The sequence below is a fragment of the Scleropages formosus genome, chromosome 25 (genome assembly GCF_900964775.1).
Source record: "Scleropages formosus chromosome 25, fSclFor1.1, whole genome shotgun sequence".
In the NCBI taxonomy this organism is placed as follows: domain Eukaryota; kingdom Metazoa; phylum Chordata; class Actinopteri; order Osteoglossiformes; family Osteoglossidae; genus Scleropages; species Scleropages formosus.
The window spans coordinates 1,471,664-1,489,925 of NC_041830.1; the positions used below are offsets into that span (position 1 = coordinate 1,471,664).

General features: G+C 43.3%; 1 protein-coding gene across 2 annotated transcripts in view; it reads right to left on the reverse strand.

The window, feature by feature from the left end:
* cttnbp2nlb (CTTNBP2 N-terminal like b) overlaps positions 1-17,465 on the reverse strand; it is a 31,409-nt gene extending 13,944 nt beyond the window's left edge. Inside the window, exons 1-2 of one of the 2 annotated variants that reach the window (XM_018742156.2) lie at positions 17,394-17,465; positions 12,240-12,347 (exon numbers count right to left, since the gene is read on the reverse strand). In XM_018742156.2, the coding sequence (XP_018597672.2) occupies positions 12,240-12,338 (99 nt within the window). In that variant the 5' untranslated portion in view covers positions 12,339-12,347; positions 17,394-17,465. Of the gene's footprint in view, positions 1-12,239; positions 12,348-17,144; positions 17,191-17,393 lie in introns of those variants that run through there. The other variant, XM_029249381.1, reaches the window with a different exon arrangement.
* Between the last annotated feature and the right edge of the window lie 797 nt (positions 17,466-18,262).

The window sequence follows — 18,262 nt, forward strand, 5'->3', positions numbered from 1 at the left end:
AGCAATGTGGACACTCTTTCAATGGTGTGTCAACTAAAATATAAGTCAATGTGGTGGGAGGAGCATTTAACATATGATTTTTTTTCTTTTATTGTTTTATTTATTGATCCCTGTTGTTCTACTTAGTGCATGTAGATGTGTGTAAAAAAAAAAAAAAAAATTAATAAAAACAATTATACAAAATGTTATAATGTGTGTTTACAATTCTGTTACCAAGCAAATTATTTTACTCAAAGCAAATGAGAACTTCACCCCCTTACAAGGCGGGGAATGTTTAACTGAAACAATTTCTGTTTGTACCTTGAAGTGAATATAACCTGTTAAGGCCACCTGCTGTCTTTTTGCGTATCGTGATTTATAGAGAAATTGCTCCCTCCTCTACTTCTCTATCTTTCACATAAACATTAAATAAGTATTGAAAAAGCTTCAAGCTGTTGAACAGGGAATTTTGACAAGTCTTTTTTTCGGGCAATGTTTACATTTTACATACATTTTGTTAAACAGATAACAGATACTTTTCTCCAAAGCAACTTACAATGGATACTATATAGTGTTATCAGCCCACACACCTTATTGACCAAGGTGACTTACACTGCTAGATACACTACTTACAATGGGTCACTCATCCATACATCAGTGGAACACACTCTCTCTGTCACACTCTATGGATAAACCTGAACAGTAGGTCTTTGGACTGTGAGAGGAAACCAGAGCACCCAGGACACCTGCACAGACAGAGGGAAAACATGCAAACTCCACACAGACCCACATCCTCTTGCACCACCCAGAAGCTGTGAGACAGCAGCGCTAGACACTGTACCACCGCTCCATGTTGCAATTTAGACGACAACAAGTCCTGGACACTGTAATTTTATTGCACTTGCCTTATGGGGAATGGAATAAGAAGTGTTTCTTCAAATAACTGCAATTGTACTGTGTTACTATTACAGAGTAGTGTTCGATCAATTCTGTGTATCCTTCTACAAAGTGTTCAAATGGTCAGATACAGAGAAAAGACTGACGTGTTCAACATTCCTTAAGGAAAAAGCAAACAAAAAAAAAACCAACAATAAAACTATCGATAAAATTCTTTTCTGTTCAGTATGTGTCAGTAAGTCTCAGAGTACAATAATATTTCTTGGTTTTGAAAACAAGCAGTTTCCTTTAGTGTGTAATTTTTTTATTTTCCCCCTAGCCCTCCCTTGTTTTTTTTTTTTTTTTTTTTTTTTAACAGCACACACATTACTTCACTTGCTTGAGCTTGTTCTCCTGGCTACATCCCAACTTTCTGTTTTAGTACAAGTCCTGATTTGGTGACTCTTGTAATGATCATTCCCACAGAGTTTGGGTGGTTATTCTCATAAGAAAGAGAGAGAGAGAGAAAAAAAAAAAGTCAACCTGTTACCTCATCCAAATGCATAAATCAATTTGCTTCGCTTATATTCTTAATGGAAACAATTGATAAATACACAACTGCAAACTCTTGCACACTTACAGTGTTGCATATCTATTTGATGCATATTACATATGTGTTTCCATGGATATTGCAGAGTGATGACCAAGCTGAGAGTGGAAACACCCCGCAGTGAGTGGTAAATGACAGCGATCCCCTTCCCTTTTCACCATGCCCTGCAGCATACTGTGCGAGCAGAAACCCAATGACGGGGGTGCACTGCCAGGACTCCCAAACTGGACAAGCTCCCTGGACAGCGAGGACAAGCCAGGCCAGCTGGACATTGGCAGGGAAGGGAGGAGGGCTTTACGGAGATTAGAACCTGGATTATTCTGCCTACAAGTGCTGCATCGAAGCGATAAGCCCAAATGTGTCCATTCCCTCCTCAATTTGTGGCACAAATCCTCCTTCTTCACATCGGCCTCATATACTCACAGTATTTCTCAGTCTTCCTGGAGCTCTCGTCCCCCTTGTTTCCTTTCCCGTCACTGTCCTTCACCCGTCCTTCCTCGAGTACCTTCCTTTTTTGTCCGGCAGCCGTCCTTCAGTCTCCTTCCTTTTCCCGTTCGCCGTGCCCCCCCCCAACTCTAACTCCACGCTTTTGTATCCCCACTGTACCCTTAATGAAGGAGCGGATTCCACCGACTGCACAAACATCAGCATTCTCCACGAGCTTCACACATTTTATCCTTTTCTCATGGCTCCTACACAGGGCATGTGAAAATCACACTATTCACTTCGCCCCCTTCCATACCTACACTCGACCCTGATATAACAGGGTCTAGCACTGCAAAATCCTCCGCAGCAGCTTATGAAAATATGTAGTATAACTAGAGTGCTGTTAGAAAGTATGTGAACCCCTTGTGTCCCTCCGAATTAGTCTTTCTCAACTAACAAAAGAGGCATAATAATAATAATGAGCTTCTCACACAATAGGTGTGTAATGACCAATTCTGTATGCTTCTGTAGAGAAAATCCTGTGTGTAGTAGAAACATACAAGTAGTGTAAAGGTGTGAAAATAAGTGAAGCTCAACCCCCATCCCTGGTGGTCCAGAGAAGGAAGAGGCAACATAAGAGAACTAATTCCTTGTCTCCATTACGCTGACAATCTCAGCCAATCATAACTCCTGAATACATTTAATATTCCAACTGAAATCGCACATTCAATACTTCTATGCATTTAGCGGACACTTACACATACCTTCAAAACGACTTACAGTGTTAATCTACCTACAATTATGTACCCATTTATACAGTGGAGCAATTTAGGGTGAGTACCTTGCTCAAGGGTACTACAGCTGGAGGTGGGGATCTGATTTTTTACGGTACACAGGGTCTCTAACAGTCTCCGTCGAGGCTTCACTCTGCCTCTCTCCCCCTGCCTGGGAGTGCTTCTGGGACAGACTGTGGAACATCGCAGCGCTGCTTTGAACAAGTAGTAACTGATAGTGAATGGATGGATGAATAAATGCAAGTAAAACATTAAAAGACAAGGTCCAAATAACTTGATTCAAATATCAAAAAATATGCTGGTGCCATCCCTGGTGGTATTTTAATTCATTTTTGGTGACATAAAACCCTTTTTCCATAAGAAACAAAAGGGGTGCAGTGATTGAAGAGGACAGAGTGAGTGTGTGAGGTGAGCAGTGGGAGTACACAGCGAGCACCACTGTACTAGAGCTCAGCCCCAACATGTGCTCCTGCACTAGGGATCCTCAGTTCTCTAATGCCAATGGAATCCCCTCTGCACTGCGTAGCGGCACCAAGTACAACAGCGTTACTTACGATTTGGGGGGGTTTCCATTCTCTCCCTGCTTCCTGCCTTTAGCATCTGTGAAACCAGAGACACTCAAAGCAGCTTAAATAAAAGCGCAAGCAGCCACCTGCTGTGACTTCGAAGCAAGAAAAGAGACATTTTACGGCTCACGCTATTCGTGTTTCGGTGCATTTTGTACCCGGGGGCAAGGTGGGACTCCAAAGCTTCACTGAAAGCCTGTTCCGCCTCCTTGGAGCGAGAATCCCGACCGAACCGCACCGAGCGGGACTGACAGGGAAGGAGGGGCTGGAGATTCGCAACCACATCTTGGTAACGCTGGGATGTGACCTGCAGTGCACTCTGCAGACACGAGGGACCGACAGGCAGGGATTAATGATGGGTACTGCTCAGGAAGACCCTGAGTGGCCCTGAACACGTTCTACTGTACATGTCAAAGTCTCTACAATGGTAGCTTGACATTTTACGAGCGGGAAAACTTAGGCGTGAATATCAGGATTTGACTCCTACCTACGCGTTTCACTGCTATGACTGCCCACACAGTGCTGACTGTCACACTGGCACTGATTTCCCCCCCCCCCCTTTTTCATTTTTCAGGGTGGGGATAGGGGACATTTTTTTTTATCCTTTGATTCCCTCCCTGTTCATGCCACTGCAGCAGGGGTTTTTGTGTGTGTGTGAGAGAGAGAGTGAGAGAGGTAGGCTGCTTCCACTCTGAGAGCAGGATGTTGAAGCCCAGTTTCCCACAGCAACCCTCACTGATGGAAGGCTCTCTCACACACGGGACAGCGCAGGCTAAAGTCAGGTAAGAACCTTTGGTCGTTGTCAAATGGGAGAAGAAAAAAAAATTAAAAAAAGACAAGGACAATCAAACTGCACAGAACACTTGTTAATTATTGCTAAGGTGGATGGAGCACAATCCCATAAACTCCATTCCAATCACTGAACAGCACCAGCCTGTCTCCAAAACAAAGAAGGCAACAACAAACGCAGACTGTTTTGCCCATTTATATCGCATGCGGTCAAAAACAGCATTTATCATCTGGTCAGAAGGAGAAAGGCAGACAAATTCCAGCCGCTCTAATGGCCCATTCATTTACAGTCTGCCTTTGTAACAAGCACTGTACGAAATTGCACGAAAATCAGAAAAACATCCTTTGAGCAGACAAAAGGAGTCATTCAGTCAACCGTAAAAAAGAAGAGCGATCAAAGAGCGACACACTGCCACGGTACGAGATATATGACACAGGGCCAACTGGTAGCGTACCGTTTGGCACCGCAGCCTTTGGATACAAGGGTTGCAGGTTTGAATCTCACCTACAGTTTTAGTAGCCTTGAGCGAAGAACTAACCATAAATTGCTGCGCTGATATCCTCCCAGCTGTACAAATGGATAAATAATTGTACACAGCTTACAGTTATGCTGCTGTGGAGAAAAGCTAAATATATATACGCTGTAGTGTGCTGGGGCAGCAGGATGAAAGCAGCCGATGCTAATAGACTCAATAAGCTCATCAGGAATCTGGCACTGTCCTGGGGGTGGAATTGGAATCTTTGGTGGAGGTGTTAGAGAGGAGGATACTGAGGAAACTACTCAGTATTATGGATAATGCCTCTCATCCCCTGCATGCCACGTTGGAAGCACAGCGGAGCAGCTTCAGCCGTAGATTAAGACCATCGAGGTGTACCACCGAACACCATAGGAGGTCTTTTATACCAGTGGCCATCAATTTGTATAACTCTTCCCCCTTCTGTAGGGAGTAAAGTGGTGACATCGAGTATAACTGTATAATTATTATGTGCAATATCATTACTTCTTCAACATTACTAGCAATATAACCATTTAATATCATGTGCAATTGTTTTAAATTGTTTTTAAATTTTAATATAATGAGGTAATATAAGGTGTAATATCATGTGTTGTGTTACTTTCTACCTTTCACTTTGCTTTCTTACTGTGTGTCAACTTTTTTTTTTTTTTTTTTACTTTTACTTATATTTAATTGTTGTGGTTAATCTGTTTGAGCAATCTCTGGCACAAGAATTTCCTTTGGGATGAATAAAGTTTTACCTTATCTTAAATATCAAAGATTAGTACGAGTTTGAGAACAAAGTGTCTTTAAATTGTGTTATTCACAGTTTCTCACAATTCAAGTAAGTTGCTTCAGAACAATATCCACCAGGACATATGTTTAAGTGCCTTGTTCAATGGTAGAACACGGATAAGGCATCTCTTAGCTTATGGAGCAGCAAGATGATAATAATAATAATAATAATAATAATAATAATAATAATAATAATGATAAAATTTAAAAAATCCTGGCACCAAACAAAGCAGCAGCACATCCTTTCCCAGCAGAAGATCTCTGGTCCTTTGTAGGCATAAACACGGTCCTGTACGCAATGTTCCTGTGTTTAGAAACAGTTCTGTGTGCCCATGGGAAAATGTGTCCAGAACCAGGGACCCATATTTGAAGCTGGAGGCTGTTCCCATCCACTCGCCACTCTCTGGGGGGTAGGAGCACATAGCTGAAGGACAACAATGATGGCATTCCTTTGGACAGAAGAGCAGCAAATTACTATGCTACTCTTGACTGCTCATGGCATGAAAGAAGGTATGGAAGCCATTCCCTGTATCCCACTTAATCTCTTAATTTTCAATGGCAAAGCAAAGGGGTGGATTGTGAAAACACAGTAAACTCATTTTCTGAAGGTGGTTCATTCAGGAAACCAAAACTATCTAAAGGTGTGATGAACAGTTTAGCAGAGACCACCCATCATTTAGATGGTTTTATTTGAGTCAACTCATCTCAGCTACAATGTGCAGCGGACTGAAAGTACTGAAAAAAACTAAAGGATAATAACAGAATAAAATAACTTTGAGGAGCCCTTTTCCTCAAACCAGCCTTCCCCGCCCACTCAGTGCCCCTCAGGCTTTTCTTGTCCCTCACACTGCCCAACCGATCCCCCCCCCCCCCCTTATATTCCCCATGAGCCCTTACAGTGGTTGAACACTTAATTCAATTTTACCCACAATTCTCAGCTACAAACTGAAACATGACAATCCACAATGATGCGGCTCATTACAAAATGCAGTGTTTTCTGGTTAATGGATTATTTTGTAAATTGAGGGAAAATGTAGTTTTGGCACAGGGGCACAGTGGCGCAGTGGGTTGAGCTGGGTCCTGCTCTCTGGTGGGTCTGGGGTTCGAGTCCTGCTTGGGGTGCCTTGTGATGGACTGGCGTCCTGTCCTGCGTGTGTCCCCTCTAGCCTTGCGCCCTGTGCTGCTGGGTTAGGCTCTGGCTCGCCACGACTCTGCTTAGGACAAACGGTTTCAGCGTGTGTGTGTGTGTGTGTGTGTGTGTGTATAAGAACTGATTTGTCAATGAATAAACGAAACAGATTTAATAAGGTAAGACGATTCAAGGGGAACACTGCACAGGTATGGCAGCGCATAGCAAACAATTATGCAAATTACTGAAAAATTTGCAGCTGCTGCAATCAAACAACAAGCTTCTTACAGAGGGATTTCACTGGGGATTTCTCTTTGGGCACATGGAGAAAAACGACATGAAAGCACAGAGAGAGTTTTTGCATTTCAGGCATTTCACACTGAGTGAAACAAAGAGAACACTGCTGTCCATCGGTGACGAATAAATGCGAGGCTACACGATAACAGGCCTGCTGGGTCAAGAAAGAGACTGGGTTCCTGTCCTCGGCTCCCATCTGTGTGTGGTGATTGGCCTCTTCCTAAAGAGTGTTCTCGTGAAGGCAAATGGAGCAGATAAGACTATGTGGGAGGTTTCGCTATACAGGACACGCACCGCCGACTATTGTGCAAGGATTTGTTTTGAATTGTTATCAGGTCTCTGCCTTCCGCCAGCATTTTGTAGCATGAGAATAGGTAACCTTTAGACCTTGGACACACCCCAGTATGGAAGAGCAGCACCTTTCTGAGCAGGCAGGCTTATGCAGAAATGTGTGTTTGTCTGCATTCAAATCTCTCATGACCACATGGGCACTTCCATATATATCCTTTTACAGTGAGTTACCATGTTGCAACACGGGTCAAGAACAAGTTCTGAAAACATTTTTCACAGGCTTTAAATATTTTTTCCCGTATCTTTTCAGCAGCTGTGACTTTCCATCACCTGCAAACCTTATTCCTTTGTTGAGACGCAATGAAAATATTTCCTGCTCACTGCAGTCCAATGTGTTTTACAATGTCTCCATTAACTTATTATATACAGTAAACAGTGTGTGTGAGCGTGTACACACATACACATGCACTAATGAGTGTATGTGTGTGTGTGCATACACATACACACACCACATTTATACGTGATTCATACTTGAAAATCCGGATCATATAAATTGATAGTCAAATGGTGGACTTCAAACTGCAGTAATGGCTCCTTGGATACATGGAGTTCAATAGAATGAGTCAAGGCTGAAATCAGCACACCCAGTGGCCCTCGAGGGCTGAGATAAACATATATGAGGATTACAGGTTGTAAGCAAATTAACTTAACCTTTTCTGTGCATATCCCGTCACACGCAAGCATGCGTACACAGGAATCACCGATGGCTCTGTCCACCACCCTTCTCACGATTCTTTCTTGTAAGCTTTCCACACACTTCCTTCCTCGTGCAATTTCTGCAAACTCTGATTGCAAGACAAGAAGGAGACCACCAGGAAGGACACACAAGGATGAACAGAGAAGGGGTTCCATGGGGAGAAGATCAGGAAGGCAGGACAGAGACCTCAGGGACAGGGTCATGGACGGATAAGAGAGAGACTACAGGGATACATTCATGGAGGTTACAAGAAGAAAGTCATTCAAAGCCTAGAGGGAGACTACACAGATGAAGTCTATAAAAGACAAGAAGGAGCTTCCAGGGATTAAGTTCCAGACAGACAGAAGTGAGGTCACCAAGATGGAGTTTTTGACATATCAAAGAGAAGCATGAATTCTCTGATTAACTTTTAATTCCGTGAGGTGTCCTTCTTTGTAAAAAGTGTGGTAAGAAACAGTGAACACATCCTGCTACAGGATGAAAGTTCCACTGAGGGTCAATGACAAAGAGTGGACAGGAAGTTTTGGATGAGATGTCAGGATCTCAAAATGACAAAGCTGGCAGCCAACAGTCCCTCATAGGAAAAGCAGTGGAGGAGAATTTCAGCATTCAGCTGTTTCAACCATTGCGATAAATACACGTTTTAACCTTCTAATATGTGTATCTGCAGGAGCCAAACATCAAAAAAAGAAAAATAATGCAACCCTGGATGTACCGGATCAACTGGTACCCTTTTTTTTTTTTTTCCCTTTTTCTTTTGTTAAGAATGATCTTATAAATAAACAAATGTAATTTAAGCATAATGCTCTGGTCAATAAACAGATAATGTAAATCCTATGGTTTTGGAAAGAGAGCAAGTCTTCATGAGGCACTGAGGGCTGGAGCTAAGAGGTGCTGTGATTCCACTAGGTCCTTCACTCAGGTATGGAAGGAAATGTAAGCAGTTTCCTTTAACACACACACACACACACACACACACACACACACACACACACACACACACACACACACACACACACACACACACACACACACAGAGTATCAGTGACAGACAACAGAGGGCCCTGCTCCACCCTGTGTGCTTACCAAAACCTGCCGCACCCATCTCTTACTATAGGAACACAGTACTTTGCACATAAGCTTATACAGATAATAAAGCCCAATCTACATTTGCATGTTGTCCTCAAACCAAAGATTCAAAAGCTTCATCAGCTATGGACGCTGATGAAAAATCATGCTATTTACACTTATTCCATTAGAATAATACAAAACTACGTAGTAAATCCATCCACTCATTTTCATTAACTGCTAGTCCTGATCAGGGTTGTGGGGGTATGGGGCCTGTCTCAGAATAACTGGATGCAAGACACAGGGGGACACAACCTGGATAGGATGGAAATCCAGGTAGACATATGGTATGTGGTATATAGTATAGTAACAAACAGTAAGCGGTACGTAGAAGAGATAATATGTAGCATAAGCTATAGAGAACCGATTTCTATAGCGCACTACAGCAAGATGCCATACTGTAGCTGAGAGGGAAGAGCTGTTCGTATGCTGTACAATGGCCAAGGAGTAGCTGGCATTTCCTGCTCTCTCTCCTGTCTTTGTCCCTTCCCCTTCCTGCGGCACCCGTTCTGCTCAGTCATCGCACTGCCCCGGGACGGCGCCTCGCTGCATGTTACAACAACATGAGTTAAGAGAAGGATGACTTCATTGCTTTGACTTCCCAGGGCCCTAGGACTGGGGGAGGGGAAGACGCCGCCGAGACAAAGGGTGAGGTCATGGGCATCCTGCTGAACCCTGCTGAGCCCCAGCGGCCCTTCACGATGGCTTAGATGGCAGAGAGCTGCCACCGTGCATTCGTCTGAACTGAGCGTCAACGAGGCTAAAAGCCCACAGTGACACAGCACTCTGGTAACGGGTCACGGAGCAGGGATTCGGCAATGACACCAAGAGACACGAGAGCTCGTCATTCGAGAGCCTCGACGTTGTGTCGGGGGACTTGTAACTGTTACTATTCACCAGGAGGTCACTTCAGGGTAAAAAGTGGTAATTTTGGTGAGAAGGTCAAGAGTTCAAGGTGAGGGAAGGCTGGATAGGTTTGGAAATGGAAAAGGCTGGATCATTTTATAAAAAGCAGACCTGTAACCCTGTAAATGTTAGTTTTCTCCTCCCCTCCTTTGTTTGGGTAAGCAAGGTACTTACCCTCAATTGTTCCAGTAAAAATTACCTGGTTGTATAAATTGGTGAAACATTGTAGGTAGCTTAGCAGAGCTACTTTGGAGAAATGATTAAACGGTAATGTGTCAAATGAGTGAACGTAATAAAATGCACAGCCTTGTTAAAAGCCAGCGCACAAAAATAAACATGTGACAATCTGACAGTATAATATCAGGTAAACAGGGAGACATGGTCGGGTGAACTTCTCAAAACAAACAAACAAACAAACAAAAAAAAAAAAACACAAAACACTGGAAAAATTGTGATGAGCTCCAAAGTAGAAAAAAGTGGAAAAGAAAGCAGAACATTGTTTACAAAATACATGTAAAGTGTACATGGATACTGGGCTGCGAGAAACTCTTAGCCATGCCAGAGGTGGCATGATCTCATGTAAACCTGGGCACTACAAATGACACAGCTCCAAAGTGAATACTTTTCCAATGTACTCCGTTTCCAAATAAATGAATATATAAATAGCTGTGGTAAAGAGGAAAAGTGAGAGATATTAGGTAATAATACACACAGATTATTATGCAGTTGGCCAGCTCCTCAGTTTCCCCTCCAAAAACAGCAATGCAGGACACACTAGGACCTTGGACTTGATGCATACAGCAGTATGCACATCATTTTACATACTTCTCAAGGGGACAAACAAAATGCAGCTTGGGTATGAAATTTATTTCCTCTGAAAGCTGTGATCCATGACAGGATTAAGCTGAAGCCAGAAATAGCAAACAAAATCGAAGCAATTTTAAAGACTCCAGAAGTTATGGCCGAATGCAAGAATATGGTTTATAATGTAATACATTCAAAACATTAATGATGTGTTACAGACTAGTGGAACTGTGAGGTAATTAAACTGCATGCATTTTGGTTTTGCATCTGTTTATGATGTTCATATTGGAAAATCAACAGCTGTGCTCAAACAGCCAGGTGCAAGCTCTTTAGTGGATTCCAAGACAAATTTTCAAAGTACATACACCAAGTAGCCCCTTTCTCAGCAACAGTGAAATACTCTACAAAAAAAAAAAAAAAAAAAAAAAAAGTCCCCTCTTTCCCGCAGAACTGCTGAACCTCCTTCGGCATTCAAGAAGGGTCTCAAGACCAGTCTCTTTCAGAACCAGTTCTGTCTTAATCCTGTAACTTCCCCATGAATTTGCACTACATTATCTGTCACAACCCCCTTTGAATTTCCTATGAATTCTTGCAGCTATTCAGACAATGTGTGCCAGCAAAAACTGTGGCACTGAACATGCTGACTGTAGCTTGACAATATCATGTCTGCATCTAAAATTTTGTCTATTGTTAATACACTTTTGTTTACTTTTAAGTGTATATTCCGTTTGACAGATTTTAAATGAATGAAACAAAAATAAATAGAAAAGTAAAATAAATTTCTAGAAATATAGACAGATGCATGAAGACAGAGTCCCTGTTACTGAGTTAAAAAAAAAAAAAAAAAAAAAAATCCTACACAGACCACATTTTTATCCTTTAAAAATGTACTACAAAAGTGCAAAATATGTACTGTACTGGACTTTGTAAAGAACAACACTTTATTGGAAAGAGCCAAACTACCAAACTAATAGAGCACTGAAATCCATATACTGCATGACACAGTAAAGATGGCTTGTCTCCATAAGTACTCTTCTACAGTGTTTGAGGGTATCTTATGTTTACCACAAAGGCAAACTCTGCCATCTTTCAGATGCCTTTACTCGGTTCTGCACATTTCAAATTAATGCCCTACGATCTAGCAGCAGCTCCGCAATTTTGGAGTAAGACCCCGAACTTCAAGGTGGAACTCAACTACATCTTTCATTATGAAAAAACATGTTGGCACATGTCTGTTTGTAGATGTCTGCAGTCCAGCTTGGACAGCCAGAGCATTTGATGGGAGCTTACATGAGCTGAATCCTGACACCACCTGCACTACCTTGAAAAGCTTCTGCTTCTACACTACAGCATGTGTATACAGCGTGCACTTTACAATGGCGCAAACACCACTTTGTTGTCCCCTCTTCGAATACCAAAGAAAGCTGAATGTATTTAAGAATCTGGAAGGAGGCATCAGCAAACAACCATCTTTAGCCTTCCAAGAAGTAATCCACCTTCACCAAACAAACTGACTGAACATAGGAATTTTACTAACAATTTTACTTTTGTACGCTGATGTTACCAAAGTATCAAAGTATAACGTTAACTCTTACCCTGAGGGCCTCAATAACCAGGTCCCGGGCCTCCAGCTCCCCCTCCAACACACTGAAGAGCGTCAGCAGCTCCGCCTTGCTCAGGTTCTCCACATCCATCCTGGAATCCTGGAAGGAACGCCAAGAGTGTGAAGCTGTGGCACTGAGGAGCTGAGACAGATGAACCCACACAGAAGAATCGCCTTTTATGGCTCTCTTCTTCCCGTGCAAGAAAATATTTCTTAAGCAAAACTGATTTTTTTCTTTGCTCAACTGATGACTGCCACACTGATGATGAAAGTGATGTCATCAACAATGGCTGCCATTGGTTTTGTGAACATCTGAGCCAAAAGCTGATAACACTGTTGATCTTGTCTGGGTATGTGAACAACAATGACATCAGTAGCACAAACATGATCTCAACGCTGTAGCCAGGGTCTATGATGTGCTGTAAGTGACAGGCTGTTTGCCTTTCAGCCATTCATTAGTGCAGGTGGAGAAAGCCTTTACTGAGAGACCTAAACATCAGACTGTGAAAACATGTGGAAGAGCTACTTCTGGTGGGGTTTTATTATAACGGCACCAAGTCTGTCATCAGAATTTGCAGCCTGAACACAAAACCATGTCATAACACAGTACATGTATACAAGCCCCTGGAAACACACGGTTTAGACGAAACTAATTAAAAACAAATGCCAAGATGGCACTGTGCTCAGCCCTGGTAGCAGAGCCTGCTCCTCCTGGCTCCTGGGAAGACTCCAAAAAACATCAAGGGTGTTTTCGCTCTGAAAGTCACACATCTGTAAGCAGAATCACAGCCTGAGTCCAGCAAAGTTCACTGCGCTTCCCACACCACTGTGTACTGTTACCCAAAACACCAAGAAACGTGCCAAAGCTCCATCTCGCCATATTCCTTCACCCGTTCCTGAGAAAACTGCCCCAGTTACAGTTCCTTGTAGAAAATTCACTGCACCTTTTCAGTTCAGAGAGAGCAATCAGTGTCATTGGTCACCATGACTGGTTCAGGATCTCACTAGTCAAATGTGAAGGAGCTCTCACACTGTACACTTCAGTATCCACTGTGAAAACGGGGTTAAAAAAAAAAAAAAAAACACTGTGCAGGACCGACTGTTACAGAACATGAATGACCCAGGTGAACCAAATCCTGTGGGAGGAGTTCAATGTTAGTCAAAGTTCAGGTCTTAAGAAAGAAAATACTGCAGAAATGGCAGAGCAGCTCTGGGGTAAGTTTCCAAGCAGTTCAGCTCAGTGAGTCTTTAGAAGAACTCAGGCTGGCAGTATACATTCAACCGACACTCAGTAAATAGAACGTCAAAAAACAACACAGGCTACATAAATTATTCTGCTGTCTCTTTGTATTTTCTGCTGATCTTAGACTTTCAGGTTTGCTTTCTATGATGCCTCAAGATAAATTATTCATGGTAACTTAGGTCCTCCCTCCCTTGGTGGGTTAGCAAAAAGTAAGATCCTGGAAAATCAAGATTTAACTCTGCACTCTGAAGGGCTTGGTTAACAGGTGAGAATTTTAAATAACAAAATACAAAACTGCCCACAGCGGACAGTGTGGGGCAAATTTATCTGGCTGTTAGGAAATTTGAAGAGCAGAGAGTATGAAAAAGATGCCTTCTGAGACCTTTCTTGAATGCTGAGACGGTTTCAGCAGTTCTGAGGGACAGGGGGAGCTCAATACACCACAGCAGAGTCAAAATGAGAACATACAGACTTCTGGTGGAGGAGCACAGCACAATGTCCTTTCCAGCGATGACCACATCTTACATAAGACGGACATTGAAGACTTCTGAAGGAGCCCTGATCCACTCTTGCTAAAAACCAAGTAGCCAACAACATGGTACGAGACCACTGAGAAAGAGGTTTGGTGCAAAAGGCGCAGATGAAAACAAACAGAAATGAGCCCATGCAAGGCAAATGCTTTGTGCTGTGCTCAGAAGCAGGAGGCTGAGCTATTGTTCAGTGCTCCCAGGGGGTCTTCACAAGGGGACAAAAGAAGACCCCTGTGCTCAGTGGAAACCCACAGAAGACTCTCAATGCCACATTCCGACCCCTTCTCAGGCGGTCATACCTTTAGTGGCAGCCTGGAAGGCAATGAGAAAAAGACACTGATCGTAGGCTCAAATTGTGGGTTAGCCCCCCGAAGTTGTGTTGACATTGTAGTGGCTCACCGTTCAATAAGAGTGTGGCCATTTCCGAAGACGACATTCCGCAAACCCACTAAACAGCCAATGGAGGAGAGGAGTTCAATGATTGCTTTTGATGGGTTTACAAACACATGACAAGCTCATCGTCCCTCCTCGATCATGTTGCCATTAGTAAAAATGCAACTTAGAGGAAAATGACCACTGCCACGGGGGGGGGGGGCGAGGCCGCCATCACACATTCACTCATATACCGTTGCTACTGTTTTTATGTGCAAACAGAAAGACAGAGGCTTTCTTTGTGGTCATGTTGCTCTCCTTTCCACAGTTTTATTCATGTTTTCTTCAGATGTGCCATGTGCCACTACCCAAAGTTTCCCAGCATGCACCTGGGCACCTAAGCAGTGGTGCGAGGTTGAAGCACAGAGCGCTAATGGCGACAGCGGCCGTTGCGCCTCCAAGCTGTCAGCAAGGTGTTTAACAGGACTGCTCATGTCGCCAAAATCCCTCATGTTGAGACCAATATTCTCAAAGGCTTTTCTTTCTTGTCTTCTTGTTTTTACTTGCTTATCCGAGCGCAACGGGTACACGTGTTTGCTGAAGAAGAACCCTACAGTTGACCTGCTTCAAATGCAATGCAGGTCCCACTCTGCTTCCATGGGGGAGAAGAAGGACAAGAGGAGCCAGTGGGTAGCTGGCTGTAAGGTGTGCGCTTCACTGAGTGGCTGTTATCCACACTGGTCCCGGTGTGGCCAATGACCACAGCAAATGGAATAATACACCTATGGATCACTCACTCACACTCACACTCACACACACACACACACACACACACACACACACACACACACACAGTTTCTGAAACTACTTGTCCCATGCAGGGTCCCAGGGAGCCAGAGCCTAACCCAGCAACACAGGGCGTAAGGCTGGAAGTGGAGGGGACACACCCAGGACGGGACACCAGCTCATCAAAGGGCACCCCAAGCGGGACTCGAACCCCAGACCCACCGGAGAGCAGGACTGTGGTCCAACCCACTGCACCACCGCGCCCCCTCCTCCATAAACATTCAGTGATGTCAAGTATGTTTACATCTGAAGTGGACATATTTTTATAGGAAGTATGGTCTAGTCCCAGGAGAAGCTTTACTGCTGTAACCAGAGTTTGAATTGCTTGAGTAAAAAAACTCAGCTTTCGGAGAATGCCATGAATATAAAGGCATGATCTGAAATAAAACAACAACAACAACAACAACAACAACAATAAATATATGAATACTTAATCCTAGCAAGGTTTAAGGGGCAAATGTGCCATTTAAAAAAAAGTGTCAAAGAATAAGAAGTGTGAGAGAATTACTTGAGAGACCCCACACGTCAGGGTCGCTGAACTATACCTGAATGAAACATATAAGAGGGGCTCCTCTGCAAAACTGCAGTGGGCTCATGCTTTACATATAACACTACACATTACTTCCATTGTGAATCGTAAATGTGCTGATGCTTTGCTAGGCAGAGAGAAGAAACATCAAATTTTAAGGCTGAAAAAATTAAAGGTTAAAATTTCCTGAAGACACTGTAAAACATAACATTCCTATTTACTGAAAAATATAATTGCCCTGTTATTTGTTACTATAAAATTGCTACAATTGCTACATACATCCAACACAGATGACAAGCGGATGCCATATGGGAGAAATTCGGGTACCTTACACTGAACAACGCACCTACAACAAACAGGCAGAAACTGAACTAAATCTGGTTTCATACGACAACGGACACACAGAATTATCATGGCAACGACAGAAAAACAAAATGTATCCAGACAGAAAGCAAAGCGATGGGCAAGTTGACATTACTGTTATTTACTGAACTATAAAGTAAAATTATAAACGAAATGTAAAGAAAGAGTGTGACAGAGGAGACACGGAAATGCCAAAGACAATTGGTACTAGTTAGTTTGTACAGTTTAGTTAGTGCAGGCCCTGGAGCTACACTCGTCTCTGCTCTCCCCACCTGGGGCGGACGAGGACATGTCATCACACTTGGGACAGATGTGATCCAGGGTGACACGAGTGAGTTCAGTCACTACTAATACAGTACAGTCACTGCGCTGACAGACACTACAGTACAAGAGCAGGTACTGTACTGCAGAGCTCAGAGCGCATGTCTTCCGAAGGTCCAAGGTTCGAACCATTATTGAGCAAGGCTCTTATCCTCAGTTGATACAGTCAGAATACCCTCTTATGCAAAATGGGTAAATCAGTGTAAACTTCATTTATGTAACACCAACTCGACTAGGAGTCCAAAAGGGTTGTAATAATAATAATAATAATAATAATAATAATAATGATAATAATAGATATAATAATAAAACGAATGCGTCACAGACGGGATGGCAAACAGAAATGAGAAGCTTTTTAACAACATAACAATAATAATATTATTATTAATAAGATTTAGAGGACTCTGGATACACTGGGCTCCGAGTCCGTCACGTGTCCACCTGCTCGGGTTGCAGTGTTCAGCGCAGCGAGGTCTCTGGCTTTTCCCAAGCAGGAATAACTGGAATTAATAAAGAGGAATAAAACTTGTTCGCTGTGTCCGTCCCCACGAGGAGGCGAGGCGGGTGCCGTTCTACGCCGCAGCCTTTGGCTACAAGCCTAAGAGTCCAACTATAAGTAGCAGACAAAAGAGAAAAAAACAACACTACTGTCAATGCTTTACTCGATCAAAATGACAAGAGCGCTTAACTTACTGCCACCTGCGCCAACACTCGCGAGCTCCGAAAGAAGGTCCTTCCACCGTTTATTTAACGACTTAATTGCACGCGTCGCGATTACGCGTCTTCTGGAACGTACGCTACGTACGGTACGCGCGCGGCACATCCGTGATTGAATTTGGCACCTGGAGAAAGGAAAGGCAGTGTCTGGCAGTGTCTAGCAGTGCTGGAGTGGAATCACTGCTCGCGGTGGAGACGGAGAAAAAGGGAAGAAAAATCACAGACCTTCACGCGCCGTTCCCGCCACCGCCGCCGCCTCTCCTCTTTTCCCCATTCAAATGTGTTCCCGCAGCGAGAACGGCCCGCACCCCGAGCGCAGCGGAAAACATGGGCGTTTCCGTGGCAGCGCATGCAGCCAATAGACAGGGAGTGTTTCCGCGCCTCAGCCTATAGGCGTACGCGATCCGCGGGGAGGGGGCGGGGCCTGCTGCTGTCGCACGAGGTCTGCACGGATTTCTTTGTTTAGACTCCGCCGCCGTCCGCCGGTGCGCTCGCGCTGCACTAATTTATGAAGTCATTTCCTGCATATTTCTCATGGATACCTTGACGCTTTCGCATGACATAGCAGTGTACTGTACCCTAATCATCGTACAATTGTACAGTATTGCCATTTCATACACGATTCTGTCCTAATTGTCAAGCAAGGTGTATTATATTCCTTCTCAAAATTTTAATATAAAGCGTTACTGTCATTCTGAACTAATGAGAAAAATGACAAAGCAAAAGCTAACAAATACGCACACAACCTCAATCACATGGAGTAAGCAAAATAAAGATATGAATATTGAAGCGCAATGTAAATGTTATTTAAAGGTGAACAATAAAGACTTTCTAAATTTTAAACTATGTAAAAAAATACTGCTGCTGGTGACTGTAACATTTCTTTTTTTTCAACGAATGTGGTAATTTAAAATCAGCCACAATATTCGTGATCGTGTGTGAAATGATTAAGAAACGTGCCTGCCTGCCTTCCCTGCCAACTCAAATCCACTTGAAACAACTATGAGGAAGGAGAGCGCGGCTAAACGAGAAAAAAATAAGGAACTCGATGACGTCACTCCTTGACGCGATTATTAATTGATAATTGTACTTGA